Consider the following 17,919-nt stretch of genomic DNA (forward strand, 5'->3'; position numbering starts at 1 on the left):
CTGCAACGTGACGGCGGACGCTCTATCCAGGCGAAAGCCCATAGAAACAAAATGGTCCTTAGACGCAGACTCATTCTCCTTCATCTCGGAAAAAGTCCCGGAACTGCAGATCGACCTCTTCGCAACGAGCGACAACAAGAAACTACCTCATTATGTAGCCCCTTATATGGACCCTCAAGCAGAGGCTATGGATGCCATGTCTCTCAACTGGAACAGGTGGAATTGCTTTTACCTGTTTCCACCAACCAATCTCCTGCTAAGAGTCCTCGACACGCTAAGATCCTTCAGAGGGACAGCAGCAGTAGTGCCCCCCAAGTGGCCCAAAAGCAATTGGTTCCCTCTAGTTCTAGAGCTGAAACTGAAGTTGTTTCCTCTGCCGGATCCAGTATTATCCCAACTGGTCCTGAAGTCGACGGTCTACGCTTCATCCTCGTGAACCAACAACCTACATCTCATGATTTGCTCATCCTAGCGGCGAACAAAAAGTTTGGAATCTCAAAGGATAAAGTTGACTTCATCGAAGAGTATAAGTCAAGTTCGACTCAGAGACAATATGAATCGTCATGGAAGAAATGGATTTCCTTTGTGAAAACAAGGAAACCGGCAGAAATATCAATAGATTTCTGTCTCGCATTCTTCATATACCTACACGAACAAGGCCTGGCTTCTACTATGATTACCTCGTGTAAGTCGGCCCTGGCTAGACCACTTCTGTATGCCTTTGAAGTGGACCTCTGTAGTGAAATCTTGAATAAGATCCCTAAAGCATGTGCTAGACTCAAGCCAGCAACCCCACCAAAGCCCATCATGTGGTCCTTGGACAAAGTCTTGCACTATACTTCGAACCTAAACAATGAGAATTTTACTCTAAAGGATCTAACACAGAAAGTAATTTTTCTGTTTGCAATAGCCTCAGGGGCTAGAGTTAGTGAAATAGTGGCATTATCCAGAAACGAAGGCCATGTTCAGTTCCTAGACACATGAGAACTGAACCTCCAGATCCTGCCTTTCTTGCCAAGAATAAGCTACCCACTAAGAGGTGGGGTCCTTGGAGAATCTGCCCACTTAAGGTCTATCTTCGAAGAACTTCAGACTTCAAGGGAGGACAGCTCTTCAGAGGCGAAACTTCAGGATCAAACCTATTCCTAAGACAACTGAGAGTGAAGCTCACCAACTTTATTCGCAGAGCAGATCCTGACAGTACACCCTCAGGTCACGATCCGAGGAAAGTTGCTTCTTTGTTGAACTTCTTTTAACATATGGACTTTGAAAGACTCCGCTCATACACTGGGTGGAGATCATCCAGGGTCTTCTACAAACACTATGCGACGCAAGTACATGAAATAAAACATTTTGTAGTGGCGGCGGGTAGTGTCATTAAACCCGCCGTCGAGTGCTGCGATGAACAGTGAACTGTTTTGGGATTTTACAGTGCATCGGGTGCATGGGTATACTTGCCTTCTAGTGCAAATCATAACGATGATTAACATACTATTCCATATTGGTACATATCTGACCAATAACACCAGTGCTGAGTGAACGTTTGCGTCACAGTGTTTATGCATTTCCCAAAATCTGAACAAGTCAGACATATTTGGTTTCACATCTCCATTGAGTGGCATTATTCCGATAATGAAATTATATATTTTTTCTACAGGAGAAAATATGGACCCTGATGTGTTTTAATGCTGGATCAGATTCATGCTCTATTGTAACTACATTTGATAATTTAGTTGCAAAATAAAGATACTAAAACGTATTCGTATTTGCATCTTATTACTGCTACCTCAGTTACAGACAAAGAAAACATGCTAGAGTTTTATTTAATCTCTATAAGGGCCTAGAACTTGAAATCAGGATATAGATTTCCATGGTAAGTAAAGGTAAGCTCTAAAGTTTTCCCCTCTGTTCCTACGGAAATACAAACCTTGAATTCTTATTGTCGATGTCGACACTCTCCCTGCAGAGGGCAGGAAGCACTAAACCAGCTCCAGGCTTAGTGGAAATGACAGTTACCTGGAATTTCACGTACAGGTCTAGTAGACCAGATAAGGAAATCCATTCTAGGTAGAAGGCACATACACAAACCCACAGCTATAGTAATATTTTGCGCAAATTGAAAAATCTATTTTTGGGTGAGAGTGCCATGTCGTCCTGATGGACCCACCCTTTTGCTGACCCTTCCCAAAATTACTCTATCTTTGGCCATTTCTGCTTAACGATAAGAAAAGGAATGGCGTCGCGGTAGTAGTAGGGATGGAGGTCCACCGTGTACCTAGAACGGCACCCCCTTCTTTTGCCACTCTTCCCACTTACATCAAAGAGTTCAATCTATTCGGGGTGAAGATTGCTATGTGTCATATCTAATATACGTCCCCTGATTTTATGCAATATCCTTTACTGGATACTCGCGCCAGGAGTTAGAATCCTGGAGACCTTCAGTCTAATTCTCTTGGAGTATCACTGTAGCAAATATCCCTTAGAAGGCTACCTAAAGGAACCCTTCCATCAGGACGACATGGCACTCTCACCCAAATATAGATTTTTCACTTTGCTCAAAATGCGTTTTGTTGCATTGGAAGTTCTTGGATTTTTTTTCTCAAATGATCTACCATTGACCTGACCTTGAACAGTTAATCATTGTTCTCATTTCATTATTGTCCCAAAGATTTAACTTGGATTTTATAGTCTCCCATCTGTTACAACTCATAACTAGACTAGTAAACTCTCTGTACCTCTCAAACAATTCACCAGACTAATGGAGACGTGTGTGGGGAGTTCTGATTATATTGAAATTGATAAGTAAACCTAACCATTGTTCAAGATCTTGCCTGGTATTGAGGTTGAGAGGTTTGTTCACATTTTTTGTCTAGAATACAAATTACACTGGTAGACCATCATATCTAAAAAAAAATCAGGAGTAAAAACTGTGTGAAATACCAAATTAGGTTTGAGAAAGATGGGTTAGAGTCACTGTTGATTGAAGCTGTCTCTTTGGAAGGGATAAAAGTTTTTCTGGTCCACAGACATGAGGATCATGATGCTTGTGTACTGGTTGATGGTCTTGCAATAGGATCTTGTATTTCCTTTTAAGTTACCACAAGGAACTTCGATAACAATGCAGTTCTCTTCATTGGCAATTTCGTTAACACTGTCGTTCACATTGACATCCTCTGGCACCTCTGTAAAATATATATTTTGATTAGAAATGCAGAACTAGGAAAGCGTTTGGTTGGATTACTTCCAAACTTCATAACATGCATGTCCTCCAATGAAATTTGTACCAATATATGAATTAGAAATTACCTGGTAAATCGTGTCTCAAATTGTTACTTACTTTTCATTTCTGATATGTTTATCATGTCAACACACACACACACACAGACACACGCGTTACTGTTCCCTACCTAGATCAATATCATTGAAACTTGATGTGTGAAGTAACACTGACTCTGCTTCCCTACGTCTTCCTCTTCTCCCTCAGACTTGTCACTCAACCCATTATCGTGATCAATTGGCATAATCTGTATTTTTCCTGCACCTTTGCCTGCTTATAGCTCTTGAGTAAAAGGAAGACATGTTAAATCCTTTAAACACTGGCATAAATGCTCTAAATATCAGTAATCAGTAATAAACAAATGAATATACAGACAATGCCAGAAAAAAAATTACATTAATGCATTGTTTATTTGTGGGTGCCGCATGACCAACATGACGGACTCGTCATCTACACAAAGGCCTCAGATCATCTTTATTTCACCAAAAGATACAACAGTATGGCATTTACAGTGATCTATAACTATTCCCATTTCAAAAAAAAATTACTATGAAACTAGTTACATACCTAACAATGCATCCATGATCAAATAAATGCAGAAAGAATTACGAGTGTGATATCACTGTAGTTGTCATTAGCTGATGATGGGCTGCCCACATGAATCTCAAACAATCAGCTTCTAGTTGCTGTTTTCTGTGAGAGGAAGCCTAGATGAATTTATCATGTCTGTCACAGGGCATAACTGCTCCTCTGTCCTAGTGAAAGCCACTGGAAACTTAACTGATGAATTCATCAGGCTGGGATATATAGGGTTAAGAAATTGAGCTTCAAATGTTTTTGTAGATATTGATTGAAAAGACTTTAGTATGTATAAGTATGGGCTTTTAGTAGTAATTTTCCTCATTACCTGGGATCATAATAATAGTATCGTATTTCAGGGTTATTTACTAATCAGTGGTGAGTTCCTTCCCTCAAATCCAGAAATAATGCTACATATATACAAAGATATGCTCTACAACGATGAGGACGTGGCTAGTGTAACATATCCTTGTCTGTGTATTTTTCTGGGCTGATTTTACGATTTTGGCATACTTAGTTATTGTCTCTGACACTTGTGCATCTGTGAGCATGATCATAACATAAAAATTGTTAATGTATAAACGAACAGACAAGAAATACGAAGAACTGACCATAAAATGACGTCCAATCAAAGAAATACAAAGAACATACCTAAGAAAGACATGCAATCAATGTTTACTTATGAATAGAATACCAAATTTAAGAAAATTGATGATATATTCCTCATGAAATCATAGAAAATTGTAGAATTACTGTATAGGGGATGATAGAAAGCTCTCCCTGGAATTTTTGAAGAAAAGTAAATGAAGAGGTCCCCAGGGTAGTAAAGAGTGGTCTAGGGAACCGGACATACTCGAGTAAGTAATATATAAAAAGGACCTTTTAGTAGTAAAAAAAAAATGATTTAATTAAGAAACTGTTCGAGCAGGAAATACTGTATAGCCAAAAGTAAAATACTGCAATCTGAATTTCCTAAATTGCAAGCCAGAGATCTTGAGTCATGCTCTTCAAAAGGCTTTTGTTTTTATAGTTAGGAAAACAAATTACTTTATAGATTGGTGATTTAATGATACTAAAGAGTAATTGGTTACTGGCCTCAGTCCCACACTTAGCAGGGAAAAGCATGAATGGGAGCTATTTATGTAGTAGTTCTCAAAGTCTTTATGGTGTGCCTAATCGTACAAATCCACTACTGGTCCTTTTAATCTGAGTTTCTCAACTAAGCTGTGCTAGCAAAAATGCATAGCTCAATGAACATTGGGTAAGTGTTGAAACTATATATTGTATTTTTCAGAAATCTTTTGTTTTTCCTGTACCTGCTCTCTGATGCAACATAAGTATGAACAGTATATTCTTGGTATCTAGAATTTTGTTTGCTTCCAATTAAGAACATGATTTTACTTTGGTGTCATGTTTGCGAAGAACTCTACGAATGCAAGCACTAGTAATATATTTCAGATGCCACTTTTATTTCATTGCTGTTGAAATTAATGTTCTCAAACTTTGTCCTGTATTTAGTTTGTCCTTTGGGTGTAGGTTTCGCATTTGCATCTTTTACAGCAGCAACGTAGACTTGCAAGCGATGGAATGGATCTTTCCCAGATTCCTACGAGTCGCTTGGGCGTTGAAGACAATAAGAAAATGGGGAAACTCTTGAATGATGTTCGAGATATGAAACGTGATCATGACACGATGAGTACAAAACTTCTCAGTTTGAAAAGGGAAAACGAGGCACTGTGGAGGGAGTACGCCAGCATGAGACAAAAATTCTCCAAACAACAACAAATTATTGAAAAGGTAAGATATTTCTTATCCTAATTTTCTATATTTTCATAAAAGATCCTTCATGTACAGTAGTACCAGTTCTTATATGAATCAATTTGTCTATCATAATGTTGCTGTTAGTGCGGGATTAGATACCTCATAAATATTAGATTTTTGAAGATATTTTGGCTCAAAATCATAGTTAGCAGCACATTTTCAGAATCTCCTATTCTCCCCTATATAATAAAGCGCAAGTGTCTGTATATTATATATCTATCTATCTATCTATATCTATTGAGGCTACCTTTTGCTACCTCTCATTTCTTACCTCTCTTTATCTCTCTAACAAATGAAATCTTTGTTGCTTCTCAAAGTTTCAGTTACTGGATATAAAAAATCAATCATGATTCAAATTTTCCTTACTTTCTCCAATCTCACAGATGGTTTCATAATAGAGGTGGGTACAAGTTGACTTATAACTGAAGTTAGGAAAAGTATTTTGGATATGGAATGAACAATTATCTTTCCTAAAAGTATAGAATTATCGCAAATTATTATGCTGTCATTAGCGGCATTTTGCCATTGTTAATTAAACGCAATCAAAAATGGTTTTCCTGTTTTGCTACGTATGTAGGAATTTATATGGATACGATAATTAAAATATTTGTAATAACATAATACAGTGGTACCTCTACATACGAATTTAATTCGTTCCACAACCAACTTCGGATGTAGAAAATGTTCGGATGTAGAAACGAATTTTCCCATAAGAATACATGGTAATTCATTTAATACGTTCCTCAGCCTAAAAACCCATAATAAATCCTTAATAAATGGCTACACATAATTACACATAACAATAACATAACTGCATAATATGAAAGAAGCATGTAAAAAAGATAATTATAAAGAAATAATAAATAAAAAATGTGATTTATTGCCACTTTACCTTAGAGACAGGCCAACGCAGGTGTAAGATTTGCTACACCAGGAGACGGACAATCGGCGATAAGGTAGACATGGTGTTAACATGTTCTTTAAATAAATACTCTCTCTCTCTCTCTCTCTCTCTCTCTCTCTCTCTCTCTCTCTCTCTCTCTCTCTCTCTTTTGTTCATCTTCACTGTTAGTGTTAGAGACGTCTATTAATTTTTTATGAGAGAGAGAGAGAGAGAGAGAGAGAGAGAGAGAGAGAGAGAGAGAGAGAGAGAGAGAGAGAGAGAGAGAGATATTAAACAAAAATGAGAGATTAAACATAACTGTGTTGTGTACATATGATTTTTAACCGCGTTAACGAGTTGAAAGACAATTAAATGTAACTAAAAAAACAATATCAGCGAATCTGAATTCCTTTATTAACTAAAACAAATATTGATACAAACACACTCGTGTGCGTATGCGCAAACACACACACACGCACGAGGAGACACGATCGGCGAGGAGGTAGAGATGGTGACTGCGATAACATACCATAACTTACACTACGGAAATTTTAATCTAACTTAGCTTATTTATTTTTTTTTTATTTTTATATTTCATATTTTTTACATTTTTTTTCTTTTGATTTTTCATTTTCATCACTTTCAGTGACGAGTTATGTTATCGCAGTCACCATCTCTACCTCCTCCCCGACCGTCTCTCTTACTGCGTAGCAATTTTTGCACCTGTGTGCGTGTGTTTGTGCCTACGCACACGAGTGTGTTTGTATCAATATTTGTTTTAGCTTATAAATGAATTCAGATTAGCTGTTATTACTTTCTTAGTTACATTTAATTGTTTTTCAAGTCGTTGACGCTGTTAAAAATCATATGTACTCTAAACACATTTTTGTTTAATCTCTCTCTCTCTCAGAATAGAAAATAATAGACGTATCTAACACTATAACAGCGAAGAAGAACGAGAGAGAGAGAGAGAGAGAGAGAGAGAGAGAGAGAGAGAGAGAGAGAGAGATTTTATTTAAAGAACATGTTAATGCTATGTTTAGAGGGAAACAGAAAAAGAGAGAAGTCTTATTTAAAAGAGCTTGTTAATGCTATCATGGTTTTCTTTGCTTCACTTTTTTCTTTCTTTCTGTTCATCACGCTGGCCCTTCTCACAAATGATCGTTGCTAACAATCTCTGTCCTTTATCCCTATCAACAAAAGGCGTTCTATCTCTTCCAGGGTATTACTAAGATGTCTGATCACCTTCGATGGTTATTTGCTTTAATGGCTGCCTTCAGCTTGATGATCCTCGAGATCATAGGCCTATTCCGGCCATATTGTTTAGCCATACAGTATCACTCACATGCACACTGCTCCCATGTTTTTCTATAATTTCTTGCTTCAATTCTAATGAAAGAATTGCCTTCTTCCTGTACTGAAACTTAGCTTCTTAGGCACCATGATTATAGGTAAAATCAAAAAGGAAATGTGAGAAAAGGAAGAAAATAAGCACTGTTAATAACAGACCAAACAGAGGACAACCACACAAAACACACAAGAATAGAGAACTGAGCACTCGACGCTCAATGGCGTAATGTTTACTTTGTGTGTCGAAATAAAATTCGGGTGTAGAGTCAAAAATGTGCTCAAATTTTACTTCGGATGTTGGAAAATTCGGATGTAGATACGTTCGTGTGTAGAGGTTCCACTGTATATACTAAAAGCTCTTAATTTCATTAGTTACCACCTTGATCATTTGTTTTAATGCGTTTGTTTGTTTATTATAATAGACGATGGAGCGTACAGTAAACAAATGTGAGGTTTTCGTTTTAGGCGCCGTGATTAGGAAAAACATTATATAAATCGCACTCATTTCATTTATTTTGAAGTTCTAAGAAAAATTAAGTAAAACAACCTTAGTAATAACAAAATCATCATATTATCAATACTTTGTAAGGTAGCTGTTGCTGCAAAAAGTAACCTAAACACAGATGTGTAAAGCCGTTTGTTTTTTCTCTATGATCGGAGATGAACGTTAACAAAATAACGGATTCAGATTTTTATGGTGTGCTTTTTGGCATGATATAAAATCGCCTTTATTTTGTTAATTTTGGATTTTCAATGATGTAACAAAAGCTAGTATATACAATGATGGTTTTGCTATTCACCAGTTGTCTTATACAACAGATATGACTTAAACTTATTAAAATTACTACTAATTTTAGGTTGTAATAAGGGGAAATATACGGTATTAAAACCCTTCCTGGTTGTAATTTTAACCTTTTTCAAGTTATTAAAAGTTTAAAACATTTTAAATGTTTTATCTATTTATAGGAACAATTTAATATTAGAAAAATACAGTATAGTACATAGAAAGAAATGAAAATGGGTAGTAAACAAGTCTGAATAGGCAAGTTTCTGTTTGCCTTGGCCCTGATGGAATTAATCCTGTTATGTGTTTCAAAACATGCGATTTTTCATGTATGGGGGCCCATTTATCAACCAAATTCTCGCATAATTTGGGACCCTACTGTAGTTTGGTGACCCTAGCTTGTACTGCTTCCAGTCTATCTATATCCTTCTTGATACTTTTGAGCCCAGAATTGTCTATTGCCCTGCTTTTGTCATAAATGCTAAACATGTGAAAAAAATTTCAAAAGATTTGTCACACATGATCTCTTCTGTCTAAAACCATGTTATCTGTCCATCAGAAGACTGTTTTTCTCCATATGTTGTACTATTGAATATACTGTACTATAATTGATTAAAAATTTTTGCAAGATACTGAAGTTAGACACACTGGTCTGTAGTTGTCAGGTTCTTCTTTTGCCCCCCTTCTTGTAGATTTGAGGAACATTGCCCAGTGTCCGTCCTTGTGGGGCCTTTCTTTCGTTATCAGTCTTCCGGAACATTTTTTAAAAGTGTGGGGTTATCTCTTCTTCTAATTCTATGTATTCTCTTGGGTGAATATTATCTGGACCTAGTGCCTTCGACTTACTGAGCCTTTAATTTTTTTTTTACATCATCCATTGTAAAAGTGACTCCATTTATTGGTTATGGCCCTTCATATTTTATAGCTGGTTTGGGGAGGGTCGCAGATTCTTCCCCAGTGAATACAGTTTTGAAATATGCTTTTATCAGTTTGGCTTTTTTCAAATCCTTTGTTATAAAATTCCCCCCCCCCCCCCAGTCTCTTAATGGGCTAATGTTTTTCAATGGCTTTCTACTGTTTACATACACAAAAAATTCTTTTAAATTTTCTTCACTAGCTGAAGCCACTCATTTCTCTTCATTTATCTTGGCCTTTCTAAATAGTTTATCTACTTTTTGGCTTACTTCTTGTGCTCGGAAATTTTATGAATTAAATGCTGTGGACCCATTGATTTATGTTTCCTGTCTCTGCTCCTTATCGCATTGGCTATTTCTCTGTTGAACGACTTAGGTTATGGAGTTCCATTTGGTAAAATTTTTCTATGCCTTAAACATTTAGCCCTTTATTCTTTATATATTTCTATAAAGGAGTCCCATTGTCTATCTATGTTCCCAGTTTTGTAGTATTCTAAATTCTTGGTGCATTCCATTGGTTTTATCCAGTTACTCCGACTGTAGTGTAGCTTTTTTTTTATAATTTTCATTTCTTTTAGAAGATGAATATTTATCACAAACCTAACTATCCTGTGGTCACTTTTACCAATATTTTTGCCTCCTGATACACCGGATACTAAATTTTTTTCTGTTAGCACAATATCTAGTATGTTGTTTCCCCTGGCTTTTTTTTTTATCGACCCACTGATGGAGGAATTCATTACTAACAAATACTAGTAGCCCATGTACCTCTGTGTTTAACGTAGAATTCAGTGTCCTTGTTAACTGGTGCATTGAAGTCTCCTATTACAACAGCTAGCTTATTGTTAACTTCTTGTCCAAGTTGTCTACACAGCTCTTCGTCCTGTTCTTGTGCTTGATGCAGTGGTCTGTATGCTACCAGTATGGACATGTTTTTTATGTATGGCGTTGATATTTACACCTGACACTTAACATTCGGTTTTTAATTTAATTTCTTTGTGGTTTTAAGTGGTTTTCAACATAGAGCATTACCCCTTCACCTTTTTTGGTAAGGCAATCCTTGAAAAGCCTGAAACCTGGGGTTACGTATTTTCCGATAAAACCCTTTATTTTTTCTTTAATCCAGGTCTCGGTAATGCCAATGACATCTAGTTCCTCACTAGCTGTCATTGCCCTCAAGCATTTAATTTTGTTTCTACCCTAATGAGCATTGCATAATGCCACTCTTGAGAAAATGTTCTATCTTTTTTCTTCCTCTGTGGCTTTGCTAGTTTCCCTTATTTGCTAGTGTTAGTTTTACTTTCATCTGCATTATCCAAGTCTTCTGCCAAATTTCCTTTATTTGTTGTTAGAGGATTGACTAAGGGTCTACAAGAGTTTGTTCTTGGTCCATTGTGTTTAAGTAACTGTACAGGCTGAGATTAAGTTGGTTTCCGTATACTCTTTGTTCCGGCGTAAATACAAACCCTCTGCTATTTATAGGGGTATACTTTCGGCGTAGGTGAAATACGAGCCGTGATAATTTTAGTGAGGGATAACTACCCCATCCGCTAGTTAGCGAGTGGGGGTGAGGTAGACTGGCTACCCCGCTCACTCACACCTCTCGGTTGAGTAACCATTTTACTTATTTGCTCGGTAGAGAACGGACATGCTGCGTTTCTCTCCCGCAAAGACTAGCCTTGATTGTTTTTCTGTTTCATTTTTTTCTTGTGTGTGTTTTCATTTATATTTTACATATATATGCGTGTATATATGTATAAATGGAAATATACTTTTATGTTGTTAAATACTTGTAACTTTAATTACTGTTGACAACGTATCCGGTGGTCTCTGCCGTAAGGGAGTTGTCATTGTTTTAATACTACTCCCCTACCTGGCTGCCCTCCCCTGCTTGGGTGGTCAGCAGGTCCTCAACACTCCTCTGTGTGTGTTTCATTACTTGAGTTAAAGTTTATAACAGTTGAGCTCCTTTCGAGGAATTCTCTTACAAGGAAGGTGACTTATTCCCCGAATAGTTCATGTTATGCAGCGGAGTTATGAATTGTAATTCATCACATCTTTTATTTTCTTTTCTACAGATAGCAGTGACGTAGAAAGAAGACCGATGGCTTCGGCCACTCTGGTCAATGTCCTGCGCTTCCTGTGGCGGCTCATGAGCTGTGCACCTTACGAGGCAGCACTTGTTGCCGACCTTCAACTTGAACAAGGCTTGTTGATGGGAAGCATAGAATGCTGCCAGGAGGTTTGCCTTCAGGGGTTGGAGAACCTTCTCTTACGAGGGAGTGGTACCCTTCCCCGGAGTTGGGCTGCTGTTCCTTTCGAGGGAGAGCATCCCAACTTCAGCCGTTCAGCAACCTTTCCTCTTTCGGGAAGAATTGCTGACAGCTCAACGAGATCTGCTTCTGCTCTCTCGTCGCTGGAGACTGTGCTTCTTCCCCTCGAGCTGGGGAAAAGCAAGTCCAAGGCTTCTTCCTCCTTCGAGGGAAACTTCTCTCTCTCTCGTTCGCGAGAGAGACTGTTACCTTTATGCTTTTTTCCCATTGAGCTGGAGAAATTTTGTCTTAGGCGATATCTTCCTTCGGGAGGACTTCTCTCTCGTTCGCTAGAGAGATTATTACGCCTACGCTTTTTTCCCATAGAGCTGGGATAAAGCTTGTCTTAGGCGATGTCCTCCTTCGGGAGGACTTGTCTCTCGTTCGTGAGGGAGATTATTACGCCTGCGCTTTTTTCCCATAGAGCTGGGAGAAAGCTTGTCTTAGGCAATAGCTTGTCTTGGCGATGTCCTCCTTCGGGAGGACTTTTCTCTCGTTCGCGAGAGAGATTATTACGCCCATGCTTTTTTCTCACAGAGCTGGGATGAAGCTTGTCTTAGGCGATGTCTCCTTCGGGAGAACTTTCCTCTCATTTGCGAGAGAAAACTTATGTTCAGCTTTTGTGTTAGAGCTGCGGAGTGTCGGTCAGGCCTTGAGTCAGTTTCTGACGCCGAGGAGTTTGCTGATCCACCAGGGGCGGTGGTGAAGCTTTCTCTGAAGCAGGTTTCCCCTTTTGGGGAAGGAGTCTCTCGTTCTCGAGAGAAGACGTCTTTGGGCATCGGTGGTCCCCCTTACGGTTATGGTTCTCCTCCGGAGGCGGAGTGAGAGTCTTGTCTTAAGCGACGTTCTCCTTCGGGAGAAAAAATCTCCCCAGCGGAGGAGGGATCTTTAGAGCGGTGTTAGTCTCCCCTTCGGGCGTAGTCTACTCAGCGTTCCTCTCTGGAGGATCGTAGCGTGGAAGGGGTTGTAACCCCTCTCTATCCTGGACGTTTTCTTTGTGCTGTTAGAAGACGTCTTTTTGAACCAGCTGGTTCTCCTCGCGGTGATTGTGAGCCTTCAGGCTCTCGTCATGTTGATCCTGCAGGTTCTCATGACCTTAGGAGTCCTTTGGGCCTCCGTCGCGTTGGACTTTCGAGTTCACACATCTTGGAACCTTTGAGTTTGTTACGCTGAGCCTTCGGGCTCTCATAGCGATGGTTACACTGATCCTTCGGGCTCTTGTACCATCAGTCACTCTAACCCTTCGGTGTCTCGTGACAAGGAAACTTCGGTTTCCCGTTGCACTATCCCTTCGGGGTCTCGTAACACAGGTTGCTGAACTCTCGGGCTCTCGTGCCTTTAGTCATGCTGACACTTCGGTGTCTCATGACAAAGAAACTTCGGTTTCCTGTTGCTCTGACCCTTCGGGGTCTCGCAACACAACCTCTAGGGGTTCACGGTGAACCTTCTGGTTTGCGTGAAACAAGTCAACAAGAGTTTTACTCTAATGACAGAGAGTCTTTGGACTCTTGTCGCGCAAGGTGTTCGCGCGCGTGCTATTAGTGCTACGCGTGTAACCAACTCTATGTGCGTGACAATTGTCATCAAGAGTGTTACTTTAATCAGAAAGATTCTTGGACTCTCGCCGCGTGAGGTGTTCGCACACCATTGGCGCTACGCACGCGACCATATCAGTGCGCGCGACCAAAATTAGTGAGTGACAATCGTCATCAAGAGTGTTACTCTATGACAGAGTTTTCGAACTCGCGTGAACAACTCTACGCGCGTGACCATCGTCATCAAGAGTTTTACTCCTATGACAGAGAGTACTCGAACTCTCGTCGCGCGGAGTGTTCACGCGCGCGACCATCTCGGTGCACGACACCAACTCTACGCATGCGATTGAGCTCTCAGGCTCGCTCAGCCCACTCAATGTTTTCAATCGCCTTAAAGACAGCAGTTGCCCATGCAACAACGCCCAGGCCCTATCCCTAATGGTAGGCCTGTGCCGCTCTTGCCTGCTGGGAAGCCTACCACAGGTAAGAAAGTTCAGAAACCTGCCGAGGTTCCAAAACCCTGAGGGATGCCTGCTGCTTAGGGGTTTCCGTCTCCCGACAGGTAACTATGACATAGTTCCTTTGGGTGCTGGTCTTGTGAACATGGTGGGTTCACGCAACAGGATTCCTGAAGATTCCATTAGGAACCAGCGACTGAGTTCCTGCGGGTTCTCATCACAACATCCCTTAGGGTTGTGAGAAAGGAATTCACAAAATAGATTCTGAACCCGTTGGTTCTCGTCGTGCCGAATCTCTCGGTTCTTGCGATCCAGAGTTTTTTCGGAAAACTCTATGGTCGACCTCCCCCCCCCTCCCTATGGGATTGGTCTTCTAAAAGTGACTTAATACGTCACTCTACACTCCCAGCTGATTACTATGTCAGCTTGCTGGTTTTACCAGCACCGATCCTTTCGTTATTGAATGAACCACCGTCATCTTCCCTCCACCCTCCCACTTCAAGTGGTTAGGTTAGCAGACGGAAATTAGCGGAGAATAAAGAATTCTTTACATTCCAGTTCATTTCCCCTGGCAGGCCTTGCCTGAATTAGAAGGTAGTACGAGAAAACGTTCGATGGCAACTCCTTCGAGTAAGCGGGTCGATGGCAATTATGTCTGGTCTTCTTGAAGCAAACCCCCACATATGAGACTTCACCCTTTTCGGAAGACTTGTTCCTGAGAAGTTTTACAGAACTTTAACGGTTGTTGTTAAAATTTCATGAAGGCAATAAGCCTTCCCAAAGCATGCGCTCTATTCAAGACAAAACCGTGAGTTTATTGTCATAGACTCGGGTTCTACCGTTTGATTGAGTCAGCCGCTCCCGTCATTGTACCTCGGGTACAACGGCTTACCGTTTTACACGATAGACATCTGAAGCTTTCTATTTTACCCTTACAGTGTTATTGTCTCAAATAATTAGTCCCAAAGGAGCAGTGTTAGCTTACGTTTTAGAACGAGAGCAACATCGTGGGCAGCTTTTCATTACGTTTACGAATGTTTCAAACCCCGCCCACAGGGAACCAGACATCCTTATCTGTATATGAATGCTGGCTAGCTCCTCCCATAAAGAGGAGGGGAAAACTAAAGGAGAAATGATCGCTTTTATAGCTGTATATTTCTTTTGAGAACGTGCGCTCTCATGCAAAAAAATTATTATAGCTAGTCAACGATAGAAAATTCCTTTGGCAGTAATGTTGCAATTTGTCTCACATACATTATTCCCGCAACTGGATTGCTTGCAAACGTTTCCTGAAGGCAGAGATTACGCAGGCACTAGTGTAGACGGGCACGTACTTATGCGTGCAACCGATCTTTCTGCCAACAAGGGCTATATACATCTTGCAATTAGAACTCCGTTTTATTAAGTTGTATAGTAATATCCCTTAGTGAAACCATGTTATTCAGTACATTACTTGGCTACTTTCCTGTAACCAGACATATGGCATTTACGTTCTGTCTTCTTATAGGCATTTTTTCCTTTCTCCTGATCGGAAGTCTTAGTCTCCTACAATAACTTTTGCTGGAAACTTCTCACAAGTATATTTGTTCCCTAGTAGGGAACATTCAATACAAATGCTAGTTTACTGATCGGAGACGGAGAAGTACGAATGTTTTCGTCCTAAGAAGGAGAAATCTCCATTATGAACGTTTTCAATGTTCTCCAACTAAGTTCCAGACACGACTAAGTCGAGCTACGCATGTATGTTTGTCATACTCACAGTTTGGTGTTACTACTCCATAGTAGATTTATGCTTATTACCCATCCAACAATAGATTGAAGATAGTCTCAATATCTTCTTGGGGTTGGTTGGATGCGTTCGGTAATTACCGTACAGTCTCCTGTCTGGAAGGCGATCTCTATGGAGATTCGCCCTTATAACATAAGCTGTGCTGAGTGACTGGTGTACAGTTTGGTATCGGTCTTATTTGGCCAACCACAATAGATTGGTGGCAGTTACATGGAGGACAGGCTGTTCCCCTTCATTGCAAGAGCGTGCAAATAGTTGCACGTCTCAACATCACTTCGAGATGTGTTTATTGCTATGCAATCCCCCCCCCCCCCGCTGGACGAACCCCGGATGGTGGGTGGCAGATGAAAACCTCAGCAAAAGACATATCTTCTCGTCTCCCCTCTGGATCTGATGCTCTTTAATGCATCAAAAGAGTGGGGGCCGACATATATCGCACCATTCCATCCTCGTCCGTTGGCCCGATTCAGAAAGGTACCAGCATTCACCTCTCTTAGAGAACCATCTAGCAGTAAGAAGACTCAGATGGACAGAGGACAACTAGTTGCCCCCATCTGCTCGCGTCATTTCTGGTACAGGAATGTGCTTGCTGATAATCTGAACAGGACCACTCAGATAGTGGGCTCCTAGTGTTTTTGAATCATCTTGTATCCAACAAAGTCTTAACTTTGTGAGGTCCCCGACTGTGGTGATGCTCGCAACAGCCCTGAACTTCAGGCTCCCGCTCGACTGTTCCCCAGACCAGGAACACCAGGCCCTCGAACAAGATGTATTCCAAGATCGGTGGGCAGCCTAAAAGTGTGCTTTTTCCCCCCATTCAGTCCAGTGAGAAAGTCCTCAACCAAGTCAGGATGAGCAAGATCTTATCAATGACTCTAATAGCTACGCCATGGCATCCCGCAGAGTGGTCCCCGGGCCTTCTGCAGCTCCCAACAGAGTTCCAAGGGATCTTCCTCCATGACATGATCTTCCAAGCAGCCACATGCTAACAGTTTCCTAAGCCGTAGCTTTGCTTCGACTTCACGCTTGAGATGGTCCTACATCACCTCTCCTAGAGAAGCCTTTCGCATCGAGTTGCGGAAAAGATGTCTAGCCACCTCAGACTTTTCAGCGTCGGTCTTCCTGGCGAAGTGTTCGGTCCTTTGTGACTGATGTCGCGGAAGAGGATTCGCTCCCATCGATGCCTTTACTTTCTGGGAACACGGTTCGGGTCCTTCAGTCCCTGAAGGCCCCTCTCTACGAACCTTTATGCCAGACAGCAGATCGCTTCCTTACATGGAATACAGACATCCAAGAACAGCCAGACTCTTAGGTAATACTGAGTATTACTAAGAAGCAGCAACTGGATTTCTTTAGTTGGCCAGTACTCCAACAAGGTACAAAAGCTATGTCAACCTCATGAGCAGTTGAGCCAATTTTGCTAGGGGTCAGTCACAGGGAATGGTCAGCAATTACACTTTATGAATGTGCTTTGCAGGGCACTAATGACACTATTCCATTCTTGCGTCCCCTCTAACCCTTGGATTTCTCTGTCCCAGTCTCTTTCAACCTGTGAGTGAGTTCCTAGCGTTATTTATAGAGGTTGCAAAGCCTCTGCTCTGACGCATGAGATAGCTGTCAGCTCGTTAATGTCTACATATGTATAGGTTAGATATAAATAGCTGTCATATTTATATATCTAATGTTTCTTTTTTCTTTCTTTTTTATTTTTTTTCAACTTTATTCAGGGGAGAGAGAGAGAGAGAGAGAGAGAGAGAGAGAGATTTTATGTATATGTTTTTGGGTGAGATAGCCATGTCATCCTAATGGAAGTTCCTTTAGGGTAGCTTCCTTGGGTATATTTGACTACGGTGATATTCCCAGAGAATTTTACCTTAAGGTATCCAGAATTCTAACGCCTGGAGCAAATATCCCTAGATAAATCTAAATGGGATATCGCATATAATATCAGAGGATGTATTCTTGACACATCACATAGGTATCTCCACCCCGAACAGAGTTAACACTTCGAGGGGTCAAAGTGGCAAGAAAACGAAAAGCGAGAATGAAAGGAGAGCCGTTAATAAGGTACCTCTCCTATCCCGTTTCGAGTGTGTACATAATGCCGCCGACGGCATTATGTAGCGATACACGTGGTGCTACAGATACTGTAGTATAGGGAGGGGACCTATAGCCCTTTTTCATTAAAAGGAAGGGCGGGTCCATCAGGAGGACATG

General features: G+C 40.6%; 1 protein-coding gene across 5 annotated transcripts in view; it reads left to right on the forward strand.

The window, feature by feature from the left end:
- Hsf (Heat shock factor) overlaps positions 1 to 17,919 on the forward strand; it is a 562,710-nt gene that overhangs the window by 178,030 nt on the left and 366,761 nt on the right. For 3 of the 5 annotated variants that reach the window (XM_068385865.1, XM_068385908.1, XM_068385898.1), the window contains exon 4: positions 5,417 to 5,653. In XM_068385865.1, coding sequence (XP_068241966.1) covers positions 5,417 to 5,653 — 237 coding nt within the window. The remainder of the gene's footprint in view (positions 1 to 5,416; positions 5,654 to 17,919) is intronic. The other 2 variants (XM_068385887.1, XM_068385876.1) reach the window with 2 other exon arrangements.

This window comes from Palaemon carinicauda, chromosome 1 (assembly GCF_036898095.1).
Source record: "Palaemon carinicauda isolate YSFRI2023 chromosome 1, ASM3689809v2, whole genome shotgun sequence".
NCBI lineage: Eukaryota > Metazoa > Arthropoda > Malacostraca > Decapoda > Palaemonidae > Palaemon > Palaemon carinicauda.